Here is a 16,248-nt window from a genome sequence, read left to right on the forward strand (position 1 = left end):
CGGATTATCTGCTAACATGTGCAGTGTTAAGCCAGAGTACACAAAGTCAAATGTATCCCATAATGCAGTGCACTCAACCGGACATTTAAAAATTTCTTTCTTGATTTATTTGAAATGTTTATTGTTACATGATACCGTTTAACATATTATTTTTGTGTGCACTACCATTCAAATGTACTACCATAACACTTTCGGCAGTCAGATCCAATGATGAATCAAAAAGTAGATGCTAAAACTGGAAACTGGAAATGGAAGGTCAAGCCGATCACATTGCATTGTGGAGTTTGGTATTCTCTGCTGTAGATATTTTGTCAAATGTCGTAGGTCATCGGGTTATTCTGTTTTGTAAAATCCTATACTGTGCACAACATGCTGTACACTACAGGAAGAGTATGTCAATATACTGTTCTGAATGCCTCTGTGTGGAGATGGGTTTATGTGTGCATGCTTGCATTTATGTGGCAGGTTGCAGCATGTGCCATCAGGCAGCACCGATAAGACAGTAGAGCATTAAAACTGGCAGAGTAGAGAGGATTTGATTCCGCCTCCAGCTGGGGAGGGGCTGATTAATTGGATTCGTTCATTAGTTTGATCTACCAATTTAGCATTTTGGAAGATATTAATCAGTTGCTTATTTAAATGTCACCTGGAAGCAGTGGAAGGGAAATGAGGCGGTGGGAAATTGAGTCTTTTCAGTAGCAATTCCACAAATGGATCATCTGGATTGTAGGATTGGATTATCAAGGGATTCAGAAACACAGAGAGCTCTCATAACTGCCATTATGAACAACCTGAAATTAAAAGCAATTTATAAACTCTTGTACGTGTCCTTTTGGGTATGAGATGGTGTTTGAAAGTCTGCCAATTATCATGTGTCTCAGTTTGCTTTAAAGACAGCAGGATGCTGCAATGATGCTCCTAGGAATTCTTTATCCAAGGAAATTGAAGTCAAATACGCAGTAATAGTGTGTTCAGAAAGATCATATATGAATGAGTTGAGCTGAATTTACATAAATGCCACCACCAAGTCGTACCTATCACTGGGAACTTTCTTTAAGGCTGGAATTTCAGAGTTGGGAGTGTGTCAGTGAGAAAACATGTCAAACACAATAGATGCAGTGTCTGCATTGACTGTAAGTTTAAAAGACTAATTAAATTTGGGTGAAACTTGTTTACTGTTTTTCATAATTATATTACTTGTAGAAAAACTTTAAACACAATTTTAAATAAGTATAAAGAATGCCATTACTTTTATTTCTAGTGCTAAAAAGTTTTTTTTTTTTTATTAGCATATTTTTGTGTTTTGCTTTGGTACTGAAATTGGTACCGAGAACCGTGGATTTTCACTGGTATCGGTACCGAATACTGAAATACTAAAATACTTTGGTACCGTGACAACACTAGTGTGTACGAATCTGTAAGATATCAATTTGATAGTGTAAACAGCTTCAGTGATTTTAATGGGAATTTCTGAGAGTGCTTGAACTAGACCATCAGTGAAAAGTAAAAGTTCCAGTTAAAAGTTAAAGTTATCTTACTACAAAAGTGTTTTGAACGCACTTGATTATGATGCATAAAATATGAACTTCCCAGAAAGACTTGAACATATTACAAACATTTGACACTTCTTTGACATAATGTTAACTGAGCACTACATTTATGTACAGTATGTATATTCTTACGAGACTTACTTCCTCACAAAGTTCACTGCTCTCCTGGCAGGCACAATTTCCAAGGCTGAAGAAGTATAAATCTCCTCTAGTTTGTTATGGGTAAATACTGTAAGCTTCAAAAGATTATAGTCTAAGCCTGGGTTTACAAACCGAGGCTGCACACAAGCAACTAGGGGAATATGGAAGTATTCTGTGCATGCATTCACATATAAACACACACACATTTCCATTGATGACAGTTGAGGCATGAAATGCTATATAATACTGCTTTCCTCTTAGTCAGATTATGCCTTCTTAGGAAACTGAGGACATTTTTTACAGAGGTCATGGTTTCAGTGTGGGAGGATTTACAGCTTCCATATTGTCCACTCACAGTGCTTTATAGCTGTGAAAAATATCTGCAGGATTTATGTTGGGTGTGCAAATTATGTATATCATCCAATCATGACAATGTGTCTGTGTGTGTGTGCGTGTACGTGTACGTGTGTATGGGAAGTGTGGCAAGGTTGCAATACTTTTCCTCTGCATTTATGTTGTATAAAGTTAATTCAAACTCTTGATTTTCAGTTTTGATAAACCGGTCCTATTGTTTCATTACCTTAGCAATTCTCAATTCCAGTCCTCGTGTCCCCCTGTTCTGCACACGTTTCTCTTATGGCTTCAGATGTTTGTTCTATTCAAACATAAATACCCTGCAAAGTGGACATCACAGGATATTCCACCATGATTCCAGTTTGAAGTGAACATATATGTTCCATTCAAAGTGCATTAAAGTGTGCAAGATGTGAATTTAAATTGTATTTATTTACTGAGGTATATGATGTCACAAATTGCATGTGACGTTGCGCAACGCAAATTCGTGAATAAATGTTATGAAATGCAGTAAACTTCAACAGATGTCCCCTGCTCAGGGAGTAGGGAGCAATGAACACTGTGTAGGGACCATTTAAATCGGAACACATTTCGTGCACGGAGCTCACTTCTAACGAGCTGATTATCTGAATCAGGTGTGTTAACAAAGAGAGACATGCAAAATATGCAGAGCTGGGGGACTGGAATTGAGAACAGCTGCATTACCTGATGCATTTGGGATAATGAATCAAGAATCATTCTGGGAGTACTAAGATCAACTGATCAAGACTTTGCTAATTATCTTGTTTTAGCTTTAATCTTAGTGTCACGTCCCTGGACTGTATTTGTTGTGTTTTTCCTCCCCATGTGCTCCATGACCCAGTTTCTCCCATCTAATTAGTCATTCTGTTCACCTGTGTTCCACACAATTCCCTCGTTATCCTCTGTATTTAAGCCCCAGTATTCAGTATGTGTTTGTTGGGTCTACCAGTTGTGTACATGTGTCTTCCTTCCTTTCCCTTCCTAGTGTGGATTTACCCTGTGTGTTGGATTTAATAAATTGCAGTTTTGTTTATCCAAGTCTCCTTCGTTCCTTCTGGCAGTTTATCATGACAGTTGGTTAGTTATGTTAATTAAAAATGTTTATTTTTCTTTAGCAGTGGTTACCATTTAGCAGTCCACAGTCCAGAATCATTGATCGTAAAATAATGCAATTATAAACAGTGATGTTTATTTCTTCATACTGAGAAATCGAACGTCTGAAGCAGCATATACGTTTAAACATGTTTCATTATGTTTTTATACAGAATCCTAATACAGGAAATGGTGAATCAAATCTCTGTGATTTTTATAGTCAGTGGCTGCGTAATGTTGTGGCACTTTGGAAAACTTGTTGATATTAACTGTGAGTGACAACACATTGGCCGTTTCAAGATGGTGAATGTGTCAATGTGTCGAATGTGGAATCTATGTATACATATCTCTGGCCATGCACCATATTAACCCCTGACACAGTCTTAGTTATTTGTGGTCATTTGATTGTAAAAATTATTCTTTATAAGATAATTATTCTTGATGATCTTTTAACCTTCACTGTTTGTTTTTGTGCTTTTGTTATCAAAGTATATTTGTATTTTTAAAGGCTGTATCTGAGATAGCAAATGCAATAAGGCAACTTATCCACTGTACAGATGTTTTAGTGGAAATATGCTGAATTGGCACACAAAAGAAAGCCTATAACCTTTTTACATATTCACTTTAATTCCATATCTCCTACAGTATCTCCCATTTACAGATATAAGTGTCTTATCCTCCACTATTTATGCTGATAGATGCCTAAGATAACCTTTAACTGGATCCTGTATTACACAAAACTGTGGCTAATAACTCATCCCATGGGGTCTGCTGGACCTTGTGGGTTAAGTGATGCCACATCTAAATCATAAATCAGTCCGGCAACCAGCTCTCTTGATCTGAAGGTCAATGTTTCATTAACTTCCTGCCATTCTAAATTTTCCATCCATATCTAACCACAAATACAGTAGTCGTTGCTTTGGCAGTTCTCCTACATCTTCACACACATACAGTGCACACATGCACATACCTTTACTTTATTGCTTATGCCTTATTCATTCTTGAAATGGTAATATTCTAACTGACCTGCAGTGTTCATAAATCTTGGCTGTGTTTGGAAGCAGCCACATTCTCTCTGATGTTGATTGACAGTCTGTTGCCCCTGGTTTACTCTTGAATAGGTGTCAGATCTCTGGCAAAGGGGAATTGAATGGACAGAAGCCTGTTCTCAACTCTACAGTAGCCCATCCGCAGGGAGAGCGGCTTTCCTACTGTTCACGCCGCTTACGCTGTGGGTGGGTAAACAGTGTCGGTGCTTCTCTTTCAGGAGATTATCAGATAAAGAATAGGGAGGATGACACACAAGCACAATCAGATAACACCCCTCCACTCAAGCAGCTGTAAGTTTCCCCCCTCGCTGAAAGAAAGGATCCATATCTTCTGTGGGAACTAAAATAGAGGGTGGCAGCTACCTTTGATTAAACTGTGAGCAGGAGAGTAACAGTTAGTTTCTACAACAAACCAAGGATGCGATTTATTTCCACACTGGTGTTTTAGCTGATCGCTATACTACTGCACATAAATTGTCTTTGAACTTCAGAGGATAAGAATGCTTGGACAGAGTTGAAAACTCTGCTTTCATTCACACAGGATGTGTTGTGATGACTACTGATCCAATTCATGATTCGTTCACACAAAGGCTTACAGGATGTGTATTGTCAACTAAATTACTGACAAAAAATTTGACAAAAGTGATGAAGTTATAGCACAAGCTGGTTTCTATAATTCTCTATTTCCATATAAAACATGGACGATGAATAACTAAATCATGAACAATTCACAACAGTGAAATTAAATGAAATAAACAGTGTACTCACAATGATATTTGAGCAGGTCAAGATTGCATTTGAGCTTTTTTCACATATTGTTATTGTTAAATCACCAAGGTTTATTTTGTGTCACCATACTTACTTGTGTAACTACTCATGTAACCGTCTTTAAATAGGAAGAACATTGAAGTGTTTGGTAGCTTCCAAATTCATCCCTGTGTGGATCCTAAGGAATGTATGGTGCTAAGCTAAATGCTAGCATAGTGGCGCCCCATGCTACAGTGATTGAGTGCATGCACTGAGACGGGAGAGGTACATATCAACTCATTTAAGTTGAGGGAAGAACATAGTGGAATATGGAAAAACGGTGGTGTTCTCATTTAAATCAATATAGGTTTAAATTAATTTAGAAAATGTTTGAATATTTGTCTTAATTTTGTTCTTTCTTGTCAACTAAAATGTTATTTTGTGGACTTAATGTAGATGCCATTTTCAAGTGAAATTCATTAATGAATATGACATTACAAAATATCTATAAAGCACACTTTACAATGACTAATAAACTGTGTAAACATTGTTCTGTTTACAGGAGTTGATTAAATGCTCTCAAAGACTGTATCCATACAAAGATGGTTCATTTTGGTGGTGATTGGGAGAATGTGCAGCGCACAATATGGCCTTCTAACTGAAAGAGTCTGTATTTTTTCATACTTTGATACTGTTTTTATGAACCAGTAGCCAATCTCCTTTTCACTGAGTGTTGTTAAATGGAACAGTCTATATTATGGAGGATTGATTTAGTCGCCTAGCAACTGTGACGCTGCAGTTGACGAGTGGCGAGTGACGAGTTTTTTAAACCTAAAAATATCTATAAATTTGCATCTTGGTAAGATATACTGTAAGATAAGATGATTTTATAATACAGAAGAAAGAACAACTAATTGTCCATTGTGGTTCTGTTTACATAGGTCAAGTTTCCTGAACTGACTCTCGAAATTCAGTTGTTAATCCTAAAAATGTGTAACTGATGTGACTCTTTAGATTTTGCACTATGACGCAATGTTCTGCTGTGTGAATATAGCCACAGTGTGAGAATGTAGATGGCAGAGCCCAGATCCTGTTTCCATACCATTCCCTTCTGTGATCAATCATTTTATCTTTTTTTCTGCCCATGAATCTCTTTTCTCTCTTTTGTTACCCTACCCTAGTTCCGTAATGTAATCTTTCTCATTCATACTTTTTTCATCCTTCATTACATGAGTGCATCTGCTGGTTCAAGGTCTGATCTGAATTCTCAGTGTAGATGTTGAGCAGCATGTGCAATGTGTGAAATGTTAAACAAAGATGGGTTGCACATAACCTTTAAAATAAATTTGCATGCTAACTAGCCACACTTTGACCCTTTGACCCCAAACAAATAAGCAACACTGGCACCAAGACTGGCCAATCACAACAGAGATAATTTATAAAGAAGTCTTAAAAGTACTGTATGATATAATGGTCGTGCAACTGAATTGCAATTGTTTTTGCTGTAAGAAACCTTGGCTAACATTATAAGTGGACATGTTATGCTACAACAGTGTAGGATTAATGTCTTGCTTCATATCAAACAGTCACATACTGCCAGGAACCACGTGTCTGTGTTCCAAAATAGGAGTGAATATGTCATAATAGTGATGGCTGTCCTCTGTGATCACACACACATTGACCCACATACTGTAAGTGCTCACAGGAGGGTGAAATGACAGAAAAATAAATCAGCCGTTTACACCAGATCGATCCACAAATCAATCAGTCTCTTGGTTGTCTCTGAACAGGTTTAGACTGGTGTGTGTGTGTGTGTGTGTGTGTGTGTGTGTGTGTGTGTGTGTGTGTGTGTGTGTTTTCAAAAGAGATTCGGTTCTGTAAATGCCATTGTCTCTGTCCATGTATGAATATCAGAGTGAATGGGGGAATCACAGAGCGAAATATCACCATACTAAATATAAGCCAATCTAATCATAGAGGGGTGAGAGTAATTAAACTGCTCATCTATTAGTTCTGTGTAGCACAATGCTGCTTCTGATAGAATATGTTCATTTATGTTATGATGAAGAGTAGGGCTGTATTGAAGCATGAGACATAGAAATTGTGTTGGCAGACAGGAAACCCACATGCTGTTCACTGAATGGGGTTATTGCACCAAAAATGTCTTCTTTTTTTTTTTAATCAGTTTTAAAGCGACCAGTGTAGACTGATTGTCAAAATGAAAGACTGTTGTGAGTTAATCTTAATGAATAGTGTTGTTGTTGTTGTTGTTTAGATGCCAATTTAAATAGGTTATAAACTGTAGTTTATAATTTACTATGTTAGGAGAGATAATTTATTTCATTTGCAAGTAAAAATAGACATTATAACTTAATCAGATAGGAACTGAAAGCTTATTGCATCGGAATTGTGCTGAATTTAATCAGAAAATCTGAACTAACACCGAGTCCTAGTATATTTTGTATTGTTTTTCAGACCTGTGTCTGTGAAATAAGCAGTATTTCTCTAACACCCTTAAACGGTACTTAAAAACAAAATGTGTGATTGGTTGCGTTTCATGTCAGTCTCTTCCTGTCCAAGTGCGCAGTTTTTGACCAGAATAAGCTGCAGTGAGGACCATATTTTTAAAGTTTGGCTAGATTCAACTGTATTGTTGGATACAATAATATCAATAATATCATTAGGTATTCTGCTCTTAGCCGCTATTGTTGGATTGAGTCTAGTATTTGCAATGAATGTGGATCTCCAGAGACTGTGGGCATTTGGAAATGAAGAATTATATCCAGAAAAGTGTTGAGAGCAATTGGTTACTGAGGAGATTTTTACTGAAAGTACTGTTACATTGTGCTTCACAGCAGGTTTATGTCTAAATGTTTCAAGTTAAGGAGAACAGTTATGATTTATACCATTAAAATTTTTATGTAAGTACAAACACAACGGGGCTATAAATGTGTACTGTTGAATAGATGAGTTTATCTGTTTGGCATGATGACCTTGATGTCCTAAATAACCTCTGTAATCCCATTTATCCAGGTGTTAACAACCACCTTTTTCCGGAAATATAAAAGCTTTTAAAAAATTATGAGTAGGGTATTACTGATGTATTTTATGTTGTAGAATAAAATGTGTAAATATCTTGAGCCACTGACCTTATTTCAAGCATTTAACCAAAAACCCATTTACAACACCCATTGATTTTGGGACAATACATTTTTAAATGCTTACTTGTTTCTGGGTTTTAGATCTAATTCCTGTTGCATTCTTTTGCTATGACTCACACTCCAGCCCAGAAGGTGCCGATAATGAACCTAATATAAGATTGTGAACTACAAAAATTGAAAAGATGACTATATTGTTAAAGGTATTTCATGGTTTAGGTTTAGAATGAGGATGTTCTTTAGCGTTGGTAGAACCAATGACTGTGATGAAATAATACAAACAAACCCTTTTCCTGCTTTCTTATAAATCTTTCTGTCATCTCTTCTCCTCAAGCCCCTCCATTACAGACAGCTTGCCAAACATATCTACATTTTTTCCACAAGCCTCTACAGAGCAGTGAAATGAGAGAAACTGGAAGCTGTTGCTAAATGAGCAGTTTAATCACTGTTTACTGAATCCTTAATTCCTGTTCATGCCACTTTGAAAGAATGCACTTAAAACTGCAACTCTGCATCATTTTTAAACACATCAACGGCGTCGGTTGTATGTTGAACGGTTCAGCTGATCCAACATAGCATGATATTTATGGTTATTGGTTATCTGAATTAAGTCTGTTTTTATATCCTATTTTATTTCTTTTTTTCAGATCCTGACTTTAAAGACATAGGAGTCCCCAAACCTCTTCCCTGTGGGTATTATTCATTCGTCTATAAGAATCCTCCATATGAATACATCTAATGGCTTTCCATTTTTTGAAATTTGTCTTCTTATGTCGCCCCCACTGCAGTTTGTGAATTCGAGATGGGAGGACCTGAAGGCATCATTGATTCACAGCAGATCACCAAAGACGGCAAAGCCTTGCAGACCGAGGCAGTGGACTGCAAGTGGTACATCCGTGCCCCTCCTCGCTCCAAGGTCAGTCCCACGCAGTCAGCCCCATCCCAATTTCTCCCACTCTGTCTCATATCACCCCAGTTGTTTCCCTATTGAAATTCTGTTACCCTGCCTGCCACATTTCTGATATATGACAGCTTGTTTGGGCCTCAAGCTGTGCAGTTACTGCCTAACACGCTTCAGTGTTTGGCTTCCTTTTTTGCAGTCATTTGCATTATGCGGCCACTGCAAAAAACATCTCGAGGTGATAAATATTGTCTGATAATTAATGCGCATCTCATCAGTAAAGCCGGTTATCTAATTAGCGGTAAATTCCATCAGGTGCGTGATTTCACATAGAGCAGCTGTTACTACACGTAGCCGTTGTTAACTGAGAAGCTGCGCAAATCAATGCTGATAATGAACGTGAATTAGATAACCGGCTTTACTGATGAGATGCACATTAATTATCGGATGATATTTATCGCGCACCCCTAAAGAGGGTCGCTGAGTCCCAATTCGCATACTATCCGTCCTAAATAGTATGCGAAACTAGAATTAGTACGTCCCAAATCGTAGTATGTTGAAAAGAGTATTCCAAAGATACCCGGATGGTCTACTATTTCCGGTTAGAATTCGAAGTGCAGATCAATGCACACTCTACACTCAAGGGCTAATATTGCCCACAACCCATTGCGTGCGGGAGGGTGGAGTTTTGCGATAGCTTTGTTACACACACTGCACATGAATGTCAGAACCAGCTGCCTCTCAAACGACCTGCGTTTGGTTCTACGACGACGCCGCCCTGCTTCTTCACTCCTCAACTTGGTGGAAGAACACATTGTAAAATGTATTGTGAAAAAAAACGATGAGAAAAAAAGATGGGAATAGTAAATACAATTTTATTGGACATACAAGAATGAATGAAACGTTAACAGTTGTGGTGTGCGTAACTAGGCAACCACGTTGTCGTTTACGTTGCATGACGTCATCGAAGTATGTCCCAGAACGTGCATTCTCTTTTGCTACACACTCAAAAGTATGTACTTTTTCCTCACAAAAAAAGTACATACTTTTAGGTCGTAGTATAAGTAGGCGAATTGGGACTCAAATGTGTCCATATGGGAAAGGTCAGGTGGTCCAGTTTATTTGGAGTCAGAGTTTTTTTTTTTGTTTGTTTTTTATTGGAGCCCTTGTCTTTTTGTGGTACAAAAAGAAGATCCTGCTCTTGTTTCTCTTTTATTATGTTGTTTTTTATTCAAATGGGAAAAAAATGCTCCCTCATTAGGATAACTTGCATAATTCTGCAGTCACATATTCTTGTATAATATTCTAAACTGTATAACTGACCATTGTCCCAGGTAACTGATTATCTAGGTATATACACTATGTTCTAAAGTTTAGGGTTGGGGATTTCTAAATGTTTTAGAAAAACCTTTCTCACCAATTGTTATAATGAATGTTATTTGTAATGCACCTTTCTCATACTCAAAGTGTTAATACAGTAATACAGTATATTTTGTAATATTTTAACATTTTCAGCACCCATTACTCAAGTCTCATTCTAATATGCTTCGGAGCTCAATAAACATTTCTTAATATTGTCAGCGTTCTTACCAACAGTTATGTTGCTATCTTTGTTTAAACCTTTATACATAATTTTTGTCACTTTCTCTGAGTTTATTGTGGCTTTGCTGAATAAATATATATATTTCTTTCCTTCATTGTTTATTTTGAATGTTCCCCGAATGTTATGTGGGAAAGAAGAAAGTATTTTAGCATCAAAAACTCGAAACACTTCAGCTGTAATAGATGGATTTGCTCAGCGTTATTAAGTTACCTGTGGAAACGATCAGTAGCCATATGACTAAACACAATAAATTGCCTCCATTTCCTGTATTCCTTTATATAGCGATAGTGTTGACTGGAAAGGAAAAATTCTGTATTATGCCATGGCTCTGTGATAACATTTGTGTTTAATGTGATTTATTACTTCAGAAATGGATTTTCGTTCTATCTGATGTCCTTCCAGATGCACAAATCAAAAGCATATGCCCTTGTCTTTTTCACAGCAATTAGTTTCACACAGCTATTCAAGCATTTTTATGAGCCACCGGCACTGATCAAAGGAGACTGGAGATTTCAGCTCTGTGACTCATGAGTGCATTTGTGGGAATTTGTACACAATACTTATTATGAAGATTTTAACTTTTTCTCCTCGGTTACTTCAGTGAGTGTTGGCTGATATATCAGTATTAATAAAGCAGACTGCGAGCAGGGATAGTATGAAGGCCCGTTCACACCAAGAACGCTAACTATAAAGTCTGTTTATGTATTGATCTAGTTTCTGTGAATATACAGTAGATCTAAATCTATTTTGATATTTTATTTACACTACCATTCAAAAGTTTGGGGTCAGTAACGTTATTTTTTCTTTTTTCGAATTAATACTTATTCAGTGAGGATGCAATAAATAAAACAAAAGTGACAAATTAAGACATTTATTTTGTTACAAAAGAATTATATTGCATATAAATATCCTGTAAACTTTGTTCATCAAAATATAATGGAAAAAAAGTTTCTCAGGTTCCAAAAAAATATTAAGCAGCACATCTGTTCAACATTGGTTCTCAAAAAAGATTTCTTATCATCAAATCCGCACATCAGAATGATTTCTGAAGGATCATGTTACTGAAGTAATCGCTGCTGAAAATTCATTTTGCCACAGGAATAAATAAGATTTTAAATTATATTGAAAACCATTATTTTAATCCGTAGTAATATCTTGCTTTTTTATCTTTAAATACAAACTTTGTGAGCATAAGACTTTTTTTTTTTTTTTTAAAGCTTTTTGAATGCTAGTATATGTTTTTATAATATAAACATAGTTTATATATTTTTACAAAAATGTTTTCAAACCTATATTTCAAGTTGAAATTTTTATATATTTTAAAAAAAAAAAACTATTAATAGTTTTTTTAAACTATTAATTAATAAATGGTAGGCCACACTTTTTTTAAGGTTCAGTTCTTGCTGGAGCAAGTTTATGCATTAAAAAAAAAAACACTCCCGTTATTATCAGTGAAGATGTCTACACTGCGTGATGATTAAATCACTTACAGTATACTTACACGTGCATCTGCACTTTGGAGTTTCAGAGATAACTCATTTGAACACCTCTGACTGACCATTGCATTCATAAACGTGTAAGTGGTTATAATGCACAACACTGTAAAAACATAGAAAATAAATATGATGGAACAAATACGTTTTTTAAATAAGCCCTAATATTAAATAGATTAATTAGATAGTCTTACTAGCCTAATAATAATAATCAATGTCTTGCTATTGTCATTGGCATCAGCCACAGGCGATATCTCTGACTATCGTCCATCCACAATACTATCGTCTATCGGCACAACCCTAATACAAAGGTCAAATTATCTTAAAGAATAATAAGACTCTTACTGAAACATAGTATTGGGGATTTCTATTTTTTAAATGTTAAGTGTTATATTCTCTATTTCACTGAAATTATTTTCTGTAGCAGCTCTAAATCAGTGTCATGTTTATCTGGCCCTGAAATCTCACAGGAATTGTTTGAAGCACAGATGGCGGGTAAAGCGTCATGCCTTCTGTAGACACCAGCTATTGGTGCTCAAATGGCTCTCCTTCCCATATCTCTCACAGTCCTTCATATATCTCATCCAATTAAGTCCACAAGCGTATCTTATTTGTTTTTCTGTTTGATTGAAAAGAAAAGGGGGCAGGATCTGTTACACCATCGTGTTTGCAACAATTTATCCAAATGAGAATTTCTGACCTGCAATTGTTCCCGGGTTATTTATTTATTTATTTTTTTGTCTGCTCTGATGGGAACATCAGTGAATGTGGGTGTAATGAATAAAACCTTCATATTCATCCGGAAGAAGGAGGCGGGAACCGGCGGACAATCAAATAACATTTTAATTACAAAAATAAACACAAAACAGCACACCAGCCCCTCACAGACGACTGGTGCACTCAAATAAAAACCAAAACACAACTAAAAGCCCAGGCCTGGTCCTCTCTAGTCCTTCACTGTCGTTGCTCCAGTTTTATATCCTTCCATCTCCTGCGTGGGACTCGAGACCGGCAGTGGGTCGCAGGTGTCACTGATTTCCCAATCATTGCCGGCCTCCCTCCTTGTTCCCACGTCCCTCGGCCCCGCCCCACTCGCCACAGTAGGCTACAAATACGTCAGTGCAGAGTGGGAAGTTAACAGCACCTCAAATGCATCCACATGCCCTGAAGAGACAGCAGTCCCCAACTGCCCAGAGGTTGATGTCTCGATGTCAGGCAATCCTGACTAATTTATTCCAGAGGAGCTGTAGAAGGGAAAAAACTTGAGTTATTGAGATACAGAGCAGAGATACAATAGCTCTACTAATTTCACATTTAACAAAACCCCAACAAAAAAATCTCAACAAATTAGAATACTTCATAAGACCAATAAAAAAAATAAAAAAAAACTTTTAGTGAATTGTTGGCCTTCTGGAAAGTATGTTCATTTACTGTACATGTACTCAATACTTGGTAGGGGCTCCTTTTGCTTTAATTACTGCCTCAATTCAGCATGGCATGGAGGTGATCAGTTTGTGTCACTGCTGAGGTGGTATGGAAGCCCAAGTTCCTTTGACAGTGGCCTTCAGCTCATCTGCATTTTCTGGTCTCTTGTTTCTCATCTCCCTCTTGACAATAGCCCATAGATTCTCTCTGGGTTCAGGTCTGGTGAGTTTGCTGACCAGTCAAGCACACCAACACCATGGTCATTTAACCAACTTTTGGTGCTTTTGGCACTGTGGGCAGGTGCCAAATCCTGCTGGAAAATGAAATAAGCATTTTCAAAAAGCTGGTCAGCAGAAGGAAGCATGAAGTGCTACAAAATTTCTTGGTAAATGAGTGCAGTGACTTTGGTTTTCAAAAAACACATGAGCTTCTCCCACCCTTCCTCTAGACTCTAGGACCTTGGTTTCCAAATGAAATACAAAACTTGCTCTCATCTGAAAAGAGGACTTTGGACCACTGGGCAACAGTCCAGTTCTTCTTCTCCTTAGCCCAGGTAAGACATATCTGATGTTGTCTGTGGTTCAGCAAATTCCTTGACATGTCTGTGTGTGGTGGCTCTTGATGCCTTGACCCCAGCCTCAGTCCATTCCTTGTGAACTTCACTCAAATTCTTGAATCGATTTTGCTTGACAATCCTCATAAGGCTGCAGTTCTCTCAGTTGGTAGTGCATCTTTTTCTTCCACACTTTGTTTCTTCCACTCAACTTTCTGTTAACATGCTTGGATACAGCACTCTGTGAACAGCCAGCTTCTTTGGCAATGCATGTTTATGGCTTACCCTCCTTGTGAAGGGTGTCAATGATTGTCTTCTGGACAACTGTCAGATCAGCAGTCTTCCCCATGATTGTGTAGCCTAGCAGGCACGTGCACACATAGACATGAAAGGGGGCTTGAGCACCTGCCCTTTTTATTCCTGGAGAGAAAGTGCCCTTTTTTCTGGGATGGTTTTTTTTTTTTTTTGCTAAATAATATATATTTCTGTTTGCACACAGCTTCCCTGTCAAACAAATATATTTATTGAAATATAGTATCTAAATATCAGGTCAGGAGTTCTGAAGCGCTCCCTCTCCCCCGATTGTTAAACCCGATTGTATTGCTTCCGCTAAAGAAAATAGTCCGCTCCGTCTCTACGGTTAGAATCCTGTGAGTCCATAGCAACACTCTGTTTTTCATGGCAACGGTCTGTTATACTCCGCACAGCGGTCTGTTGGTTATAACTAGTGTTGTCAAAAGACCCGGTACTTCGGTACCAAGTCGGTACTAAAAAAATTAAAATGTCACGGTACCAGGTTTCTGTAAGTGCCGGTAGTACCGAGGACCCGTTCAAACCCGGTTCTGGATGCATACAGCGCTATGATTTCCGCGAAGCAGAACACGCGGACAGAATCTCAAAATCCAGTCATGAAAATGAAACTTACATTTTAATATGGACAGTCACGGAATTTGTCAAAGTTAGCATAAATTAATCAAATCAAATCTCCATATGGACCAGTATCTGTAAATGTTAAGCCGCAAAAGTTGGTTGAAATCTGCATCCTGCATGTTCTGCGCGTCTCTGTGTGAATGAATGAATGGTTTGTTTACTACATAGACTGAAGCGCATGACGCTTGCAGTAATGAGGACATACAACATCACCAGAACTGTTCGGAGTCACTTCACAAGCATTTTACTGTTTCATTTGAGTAAAACCAGTGTCAATTTAAAGGTATTCACGGAAAACCGTCAAAACAGCCTCTACATTGCGAGTAAATCACTCGCATATGTGAATAAATTTTACTAAGGGCGAGTAAATTATGTCTATTGTTAGCCATTGGCTAATAAATTCTTAGATTTTACTCGCCAGTGCGTGTGTGTTCGAGTCTATTATAAGATTGGCGCAGATATATTTTAACTCGCTGAACACTGACCGAGCGCTTCAGAGTTCTCTCTCCATCAAGCGATCTGTACTTTTCAATTCATCTCAATGGACGCATAGTACACCTGTATTTGCCTCTTTTACTGTCTATGGTATTTGCCGAACTGTAAACTCTGTGTGAAGGAGCATGACTCGCCGTCGCTTTGCTGATAGCTCTGTTTCTCACACATGCAAAGAGAGAGAGCGAGAGTCTTACCATGCTGAATCGACATGCTACATGTAAACTATATTCTTTGTTGTCTTCTCCTGTCAAAATAATGTAGTTCATTTAGAATTATTCATGTTTTCGAACAAGCAGAAGATATGCCGGTTTCTCCGGTAGTGGGCGGAGCTAATGCGCAAATGGCAATTTCATTGGCTGGCGCTCATCTATTAACGTCCCTGTTTTGATTTCAGCAAATCAGTTCGACCGAATGCAGACAAAGTGATTAATATTCATGAACCCAGCAGCTCATCAATCCATAGTGCATTGTATATTGTTAGTATGGTAGTAGAATTAGTAGTAGTATTATCTTTTAATAATAATTATTATGATCTATTACTTTTTTTTTTTTATAGAAACCCTCAATAAACAAAAATGTCTTAAGCATCACCACCAGTCTTAAGTTCAGATAAATGAAAAATGTGCATTCATTACAAATTCATTTTTACATAAAGGCATTGTGCTAGAAATATTACTATTATTTTGTAAAATGTATGTGATACTGCTACTACTGTTAAGTAAAAATTAATCACACA

At 37.3% G+C, this 16,248-nt stretch overlaps 1 protein-coding gene across 2 annotated transcripts in view; it reads left to right on the top strand.

Annotated features, from left to right (window-relative positions):
* The window catches only part of LOC132124035 (neuropilin and tolloid-like protein 1), a 110,206-nt gene that overhangs the window by 71,941 nt on the left and 22,017 nt on the right, over nt 1–16,248 (top strand). For both annotated transcript variants that reach the window (XM_059534772.1, XM_059534768.1), the window contains exons 5-6: nt 8,760–8,801; nt 8,901–9,028. In XM_059534772.1, the coding sequence (XP_059390755.1) occupies nt 8,760–8,801; nt 8,901–9,028 (170 nt within the window). The remainder of the gene's footprint in view (nt 1–8,759; nt 8,802–8,900; nt 9,029–16,248) is intronic.

Source organism: Carassius carassius, chromosome 42, assembly GCF_963082965.1.
Source record: "Carassius carassius chromosome 42, fCarCar2.1, whole genome shotgun sequence".
NCBI lineage: Eukaryota > Metazoa > Chordata > Actinopteri > Cypriniformes > Cyprinidae > Carassius > Carassius carassius.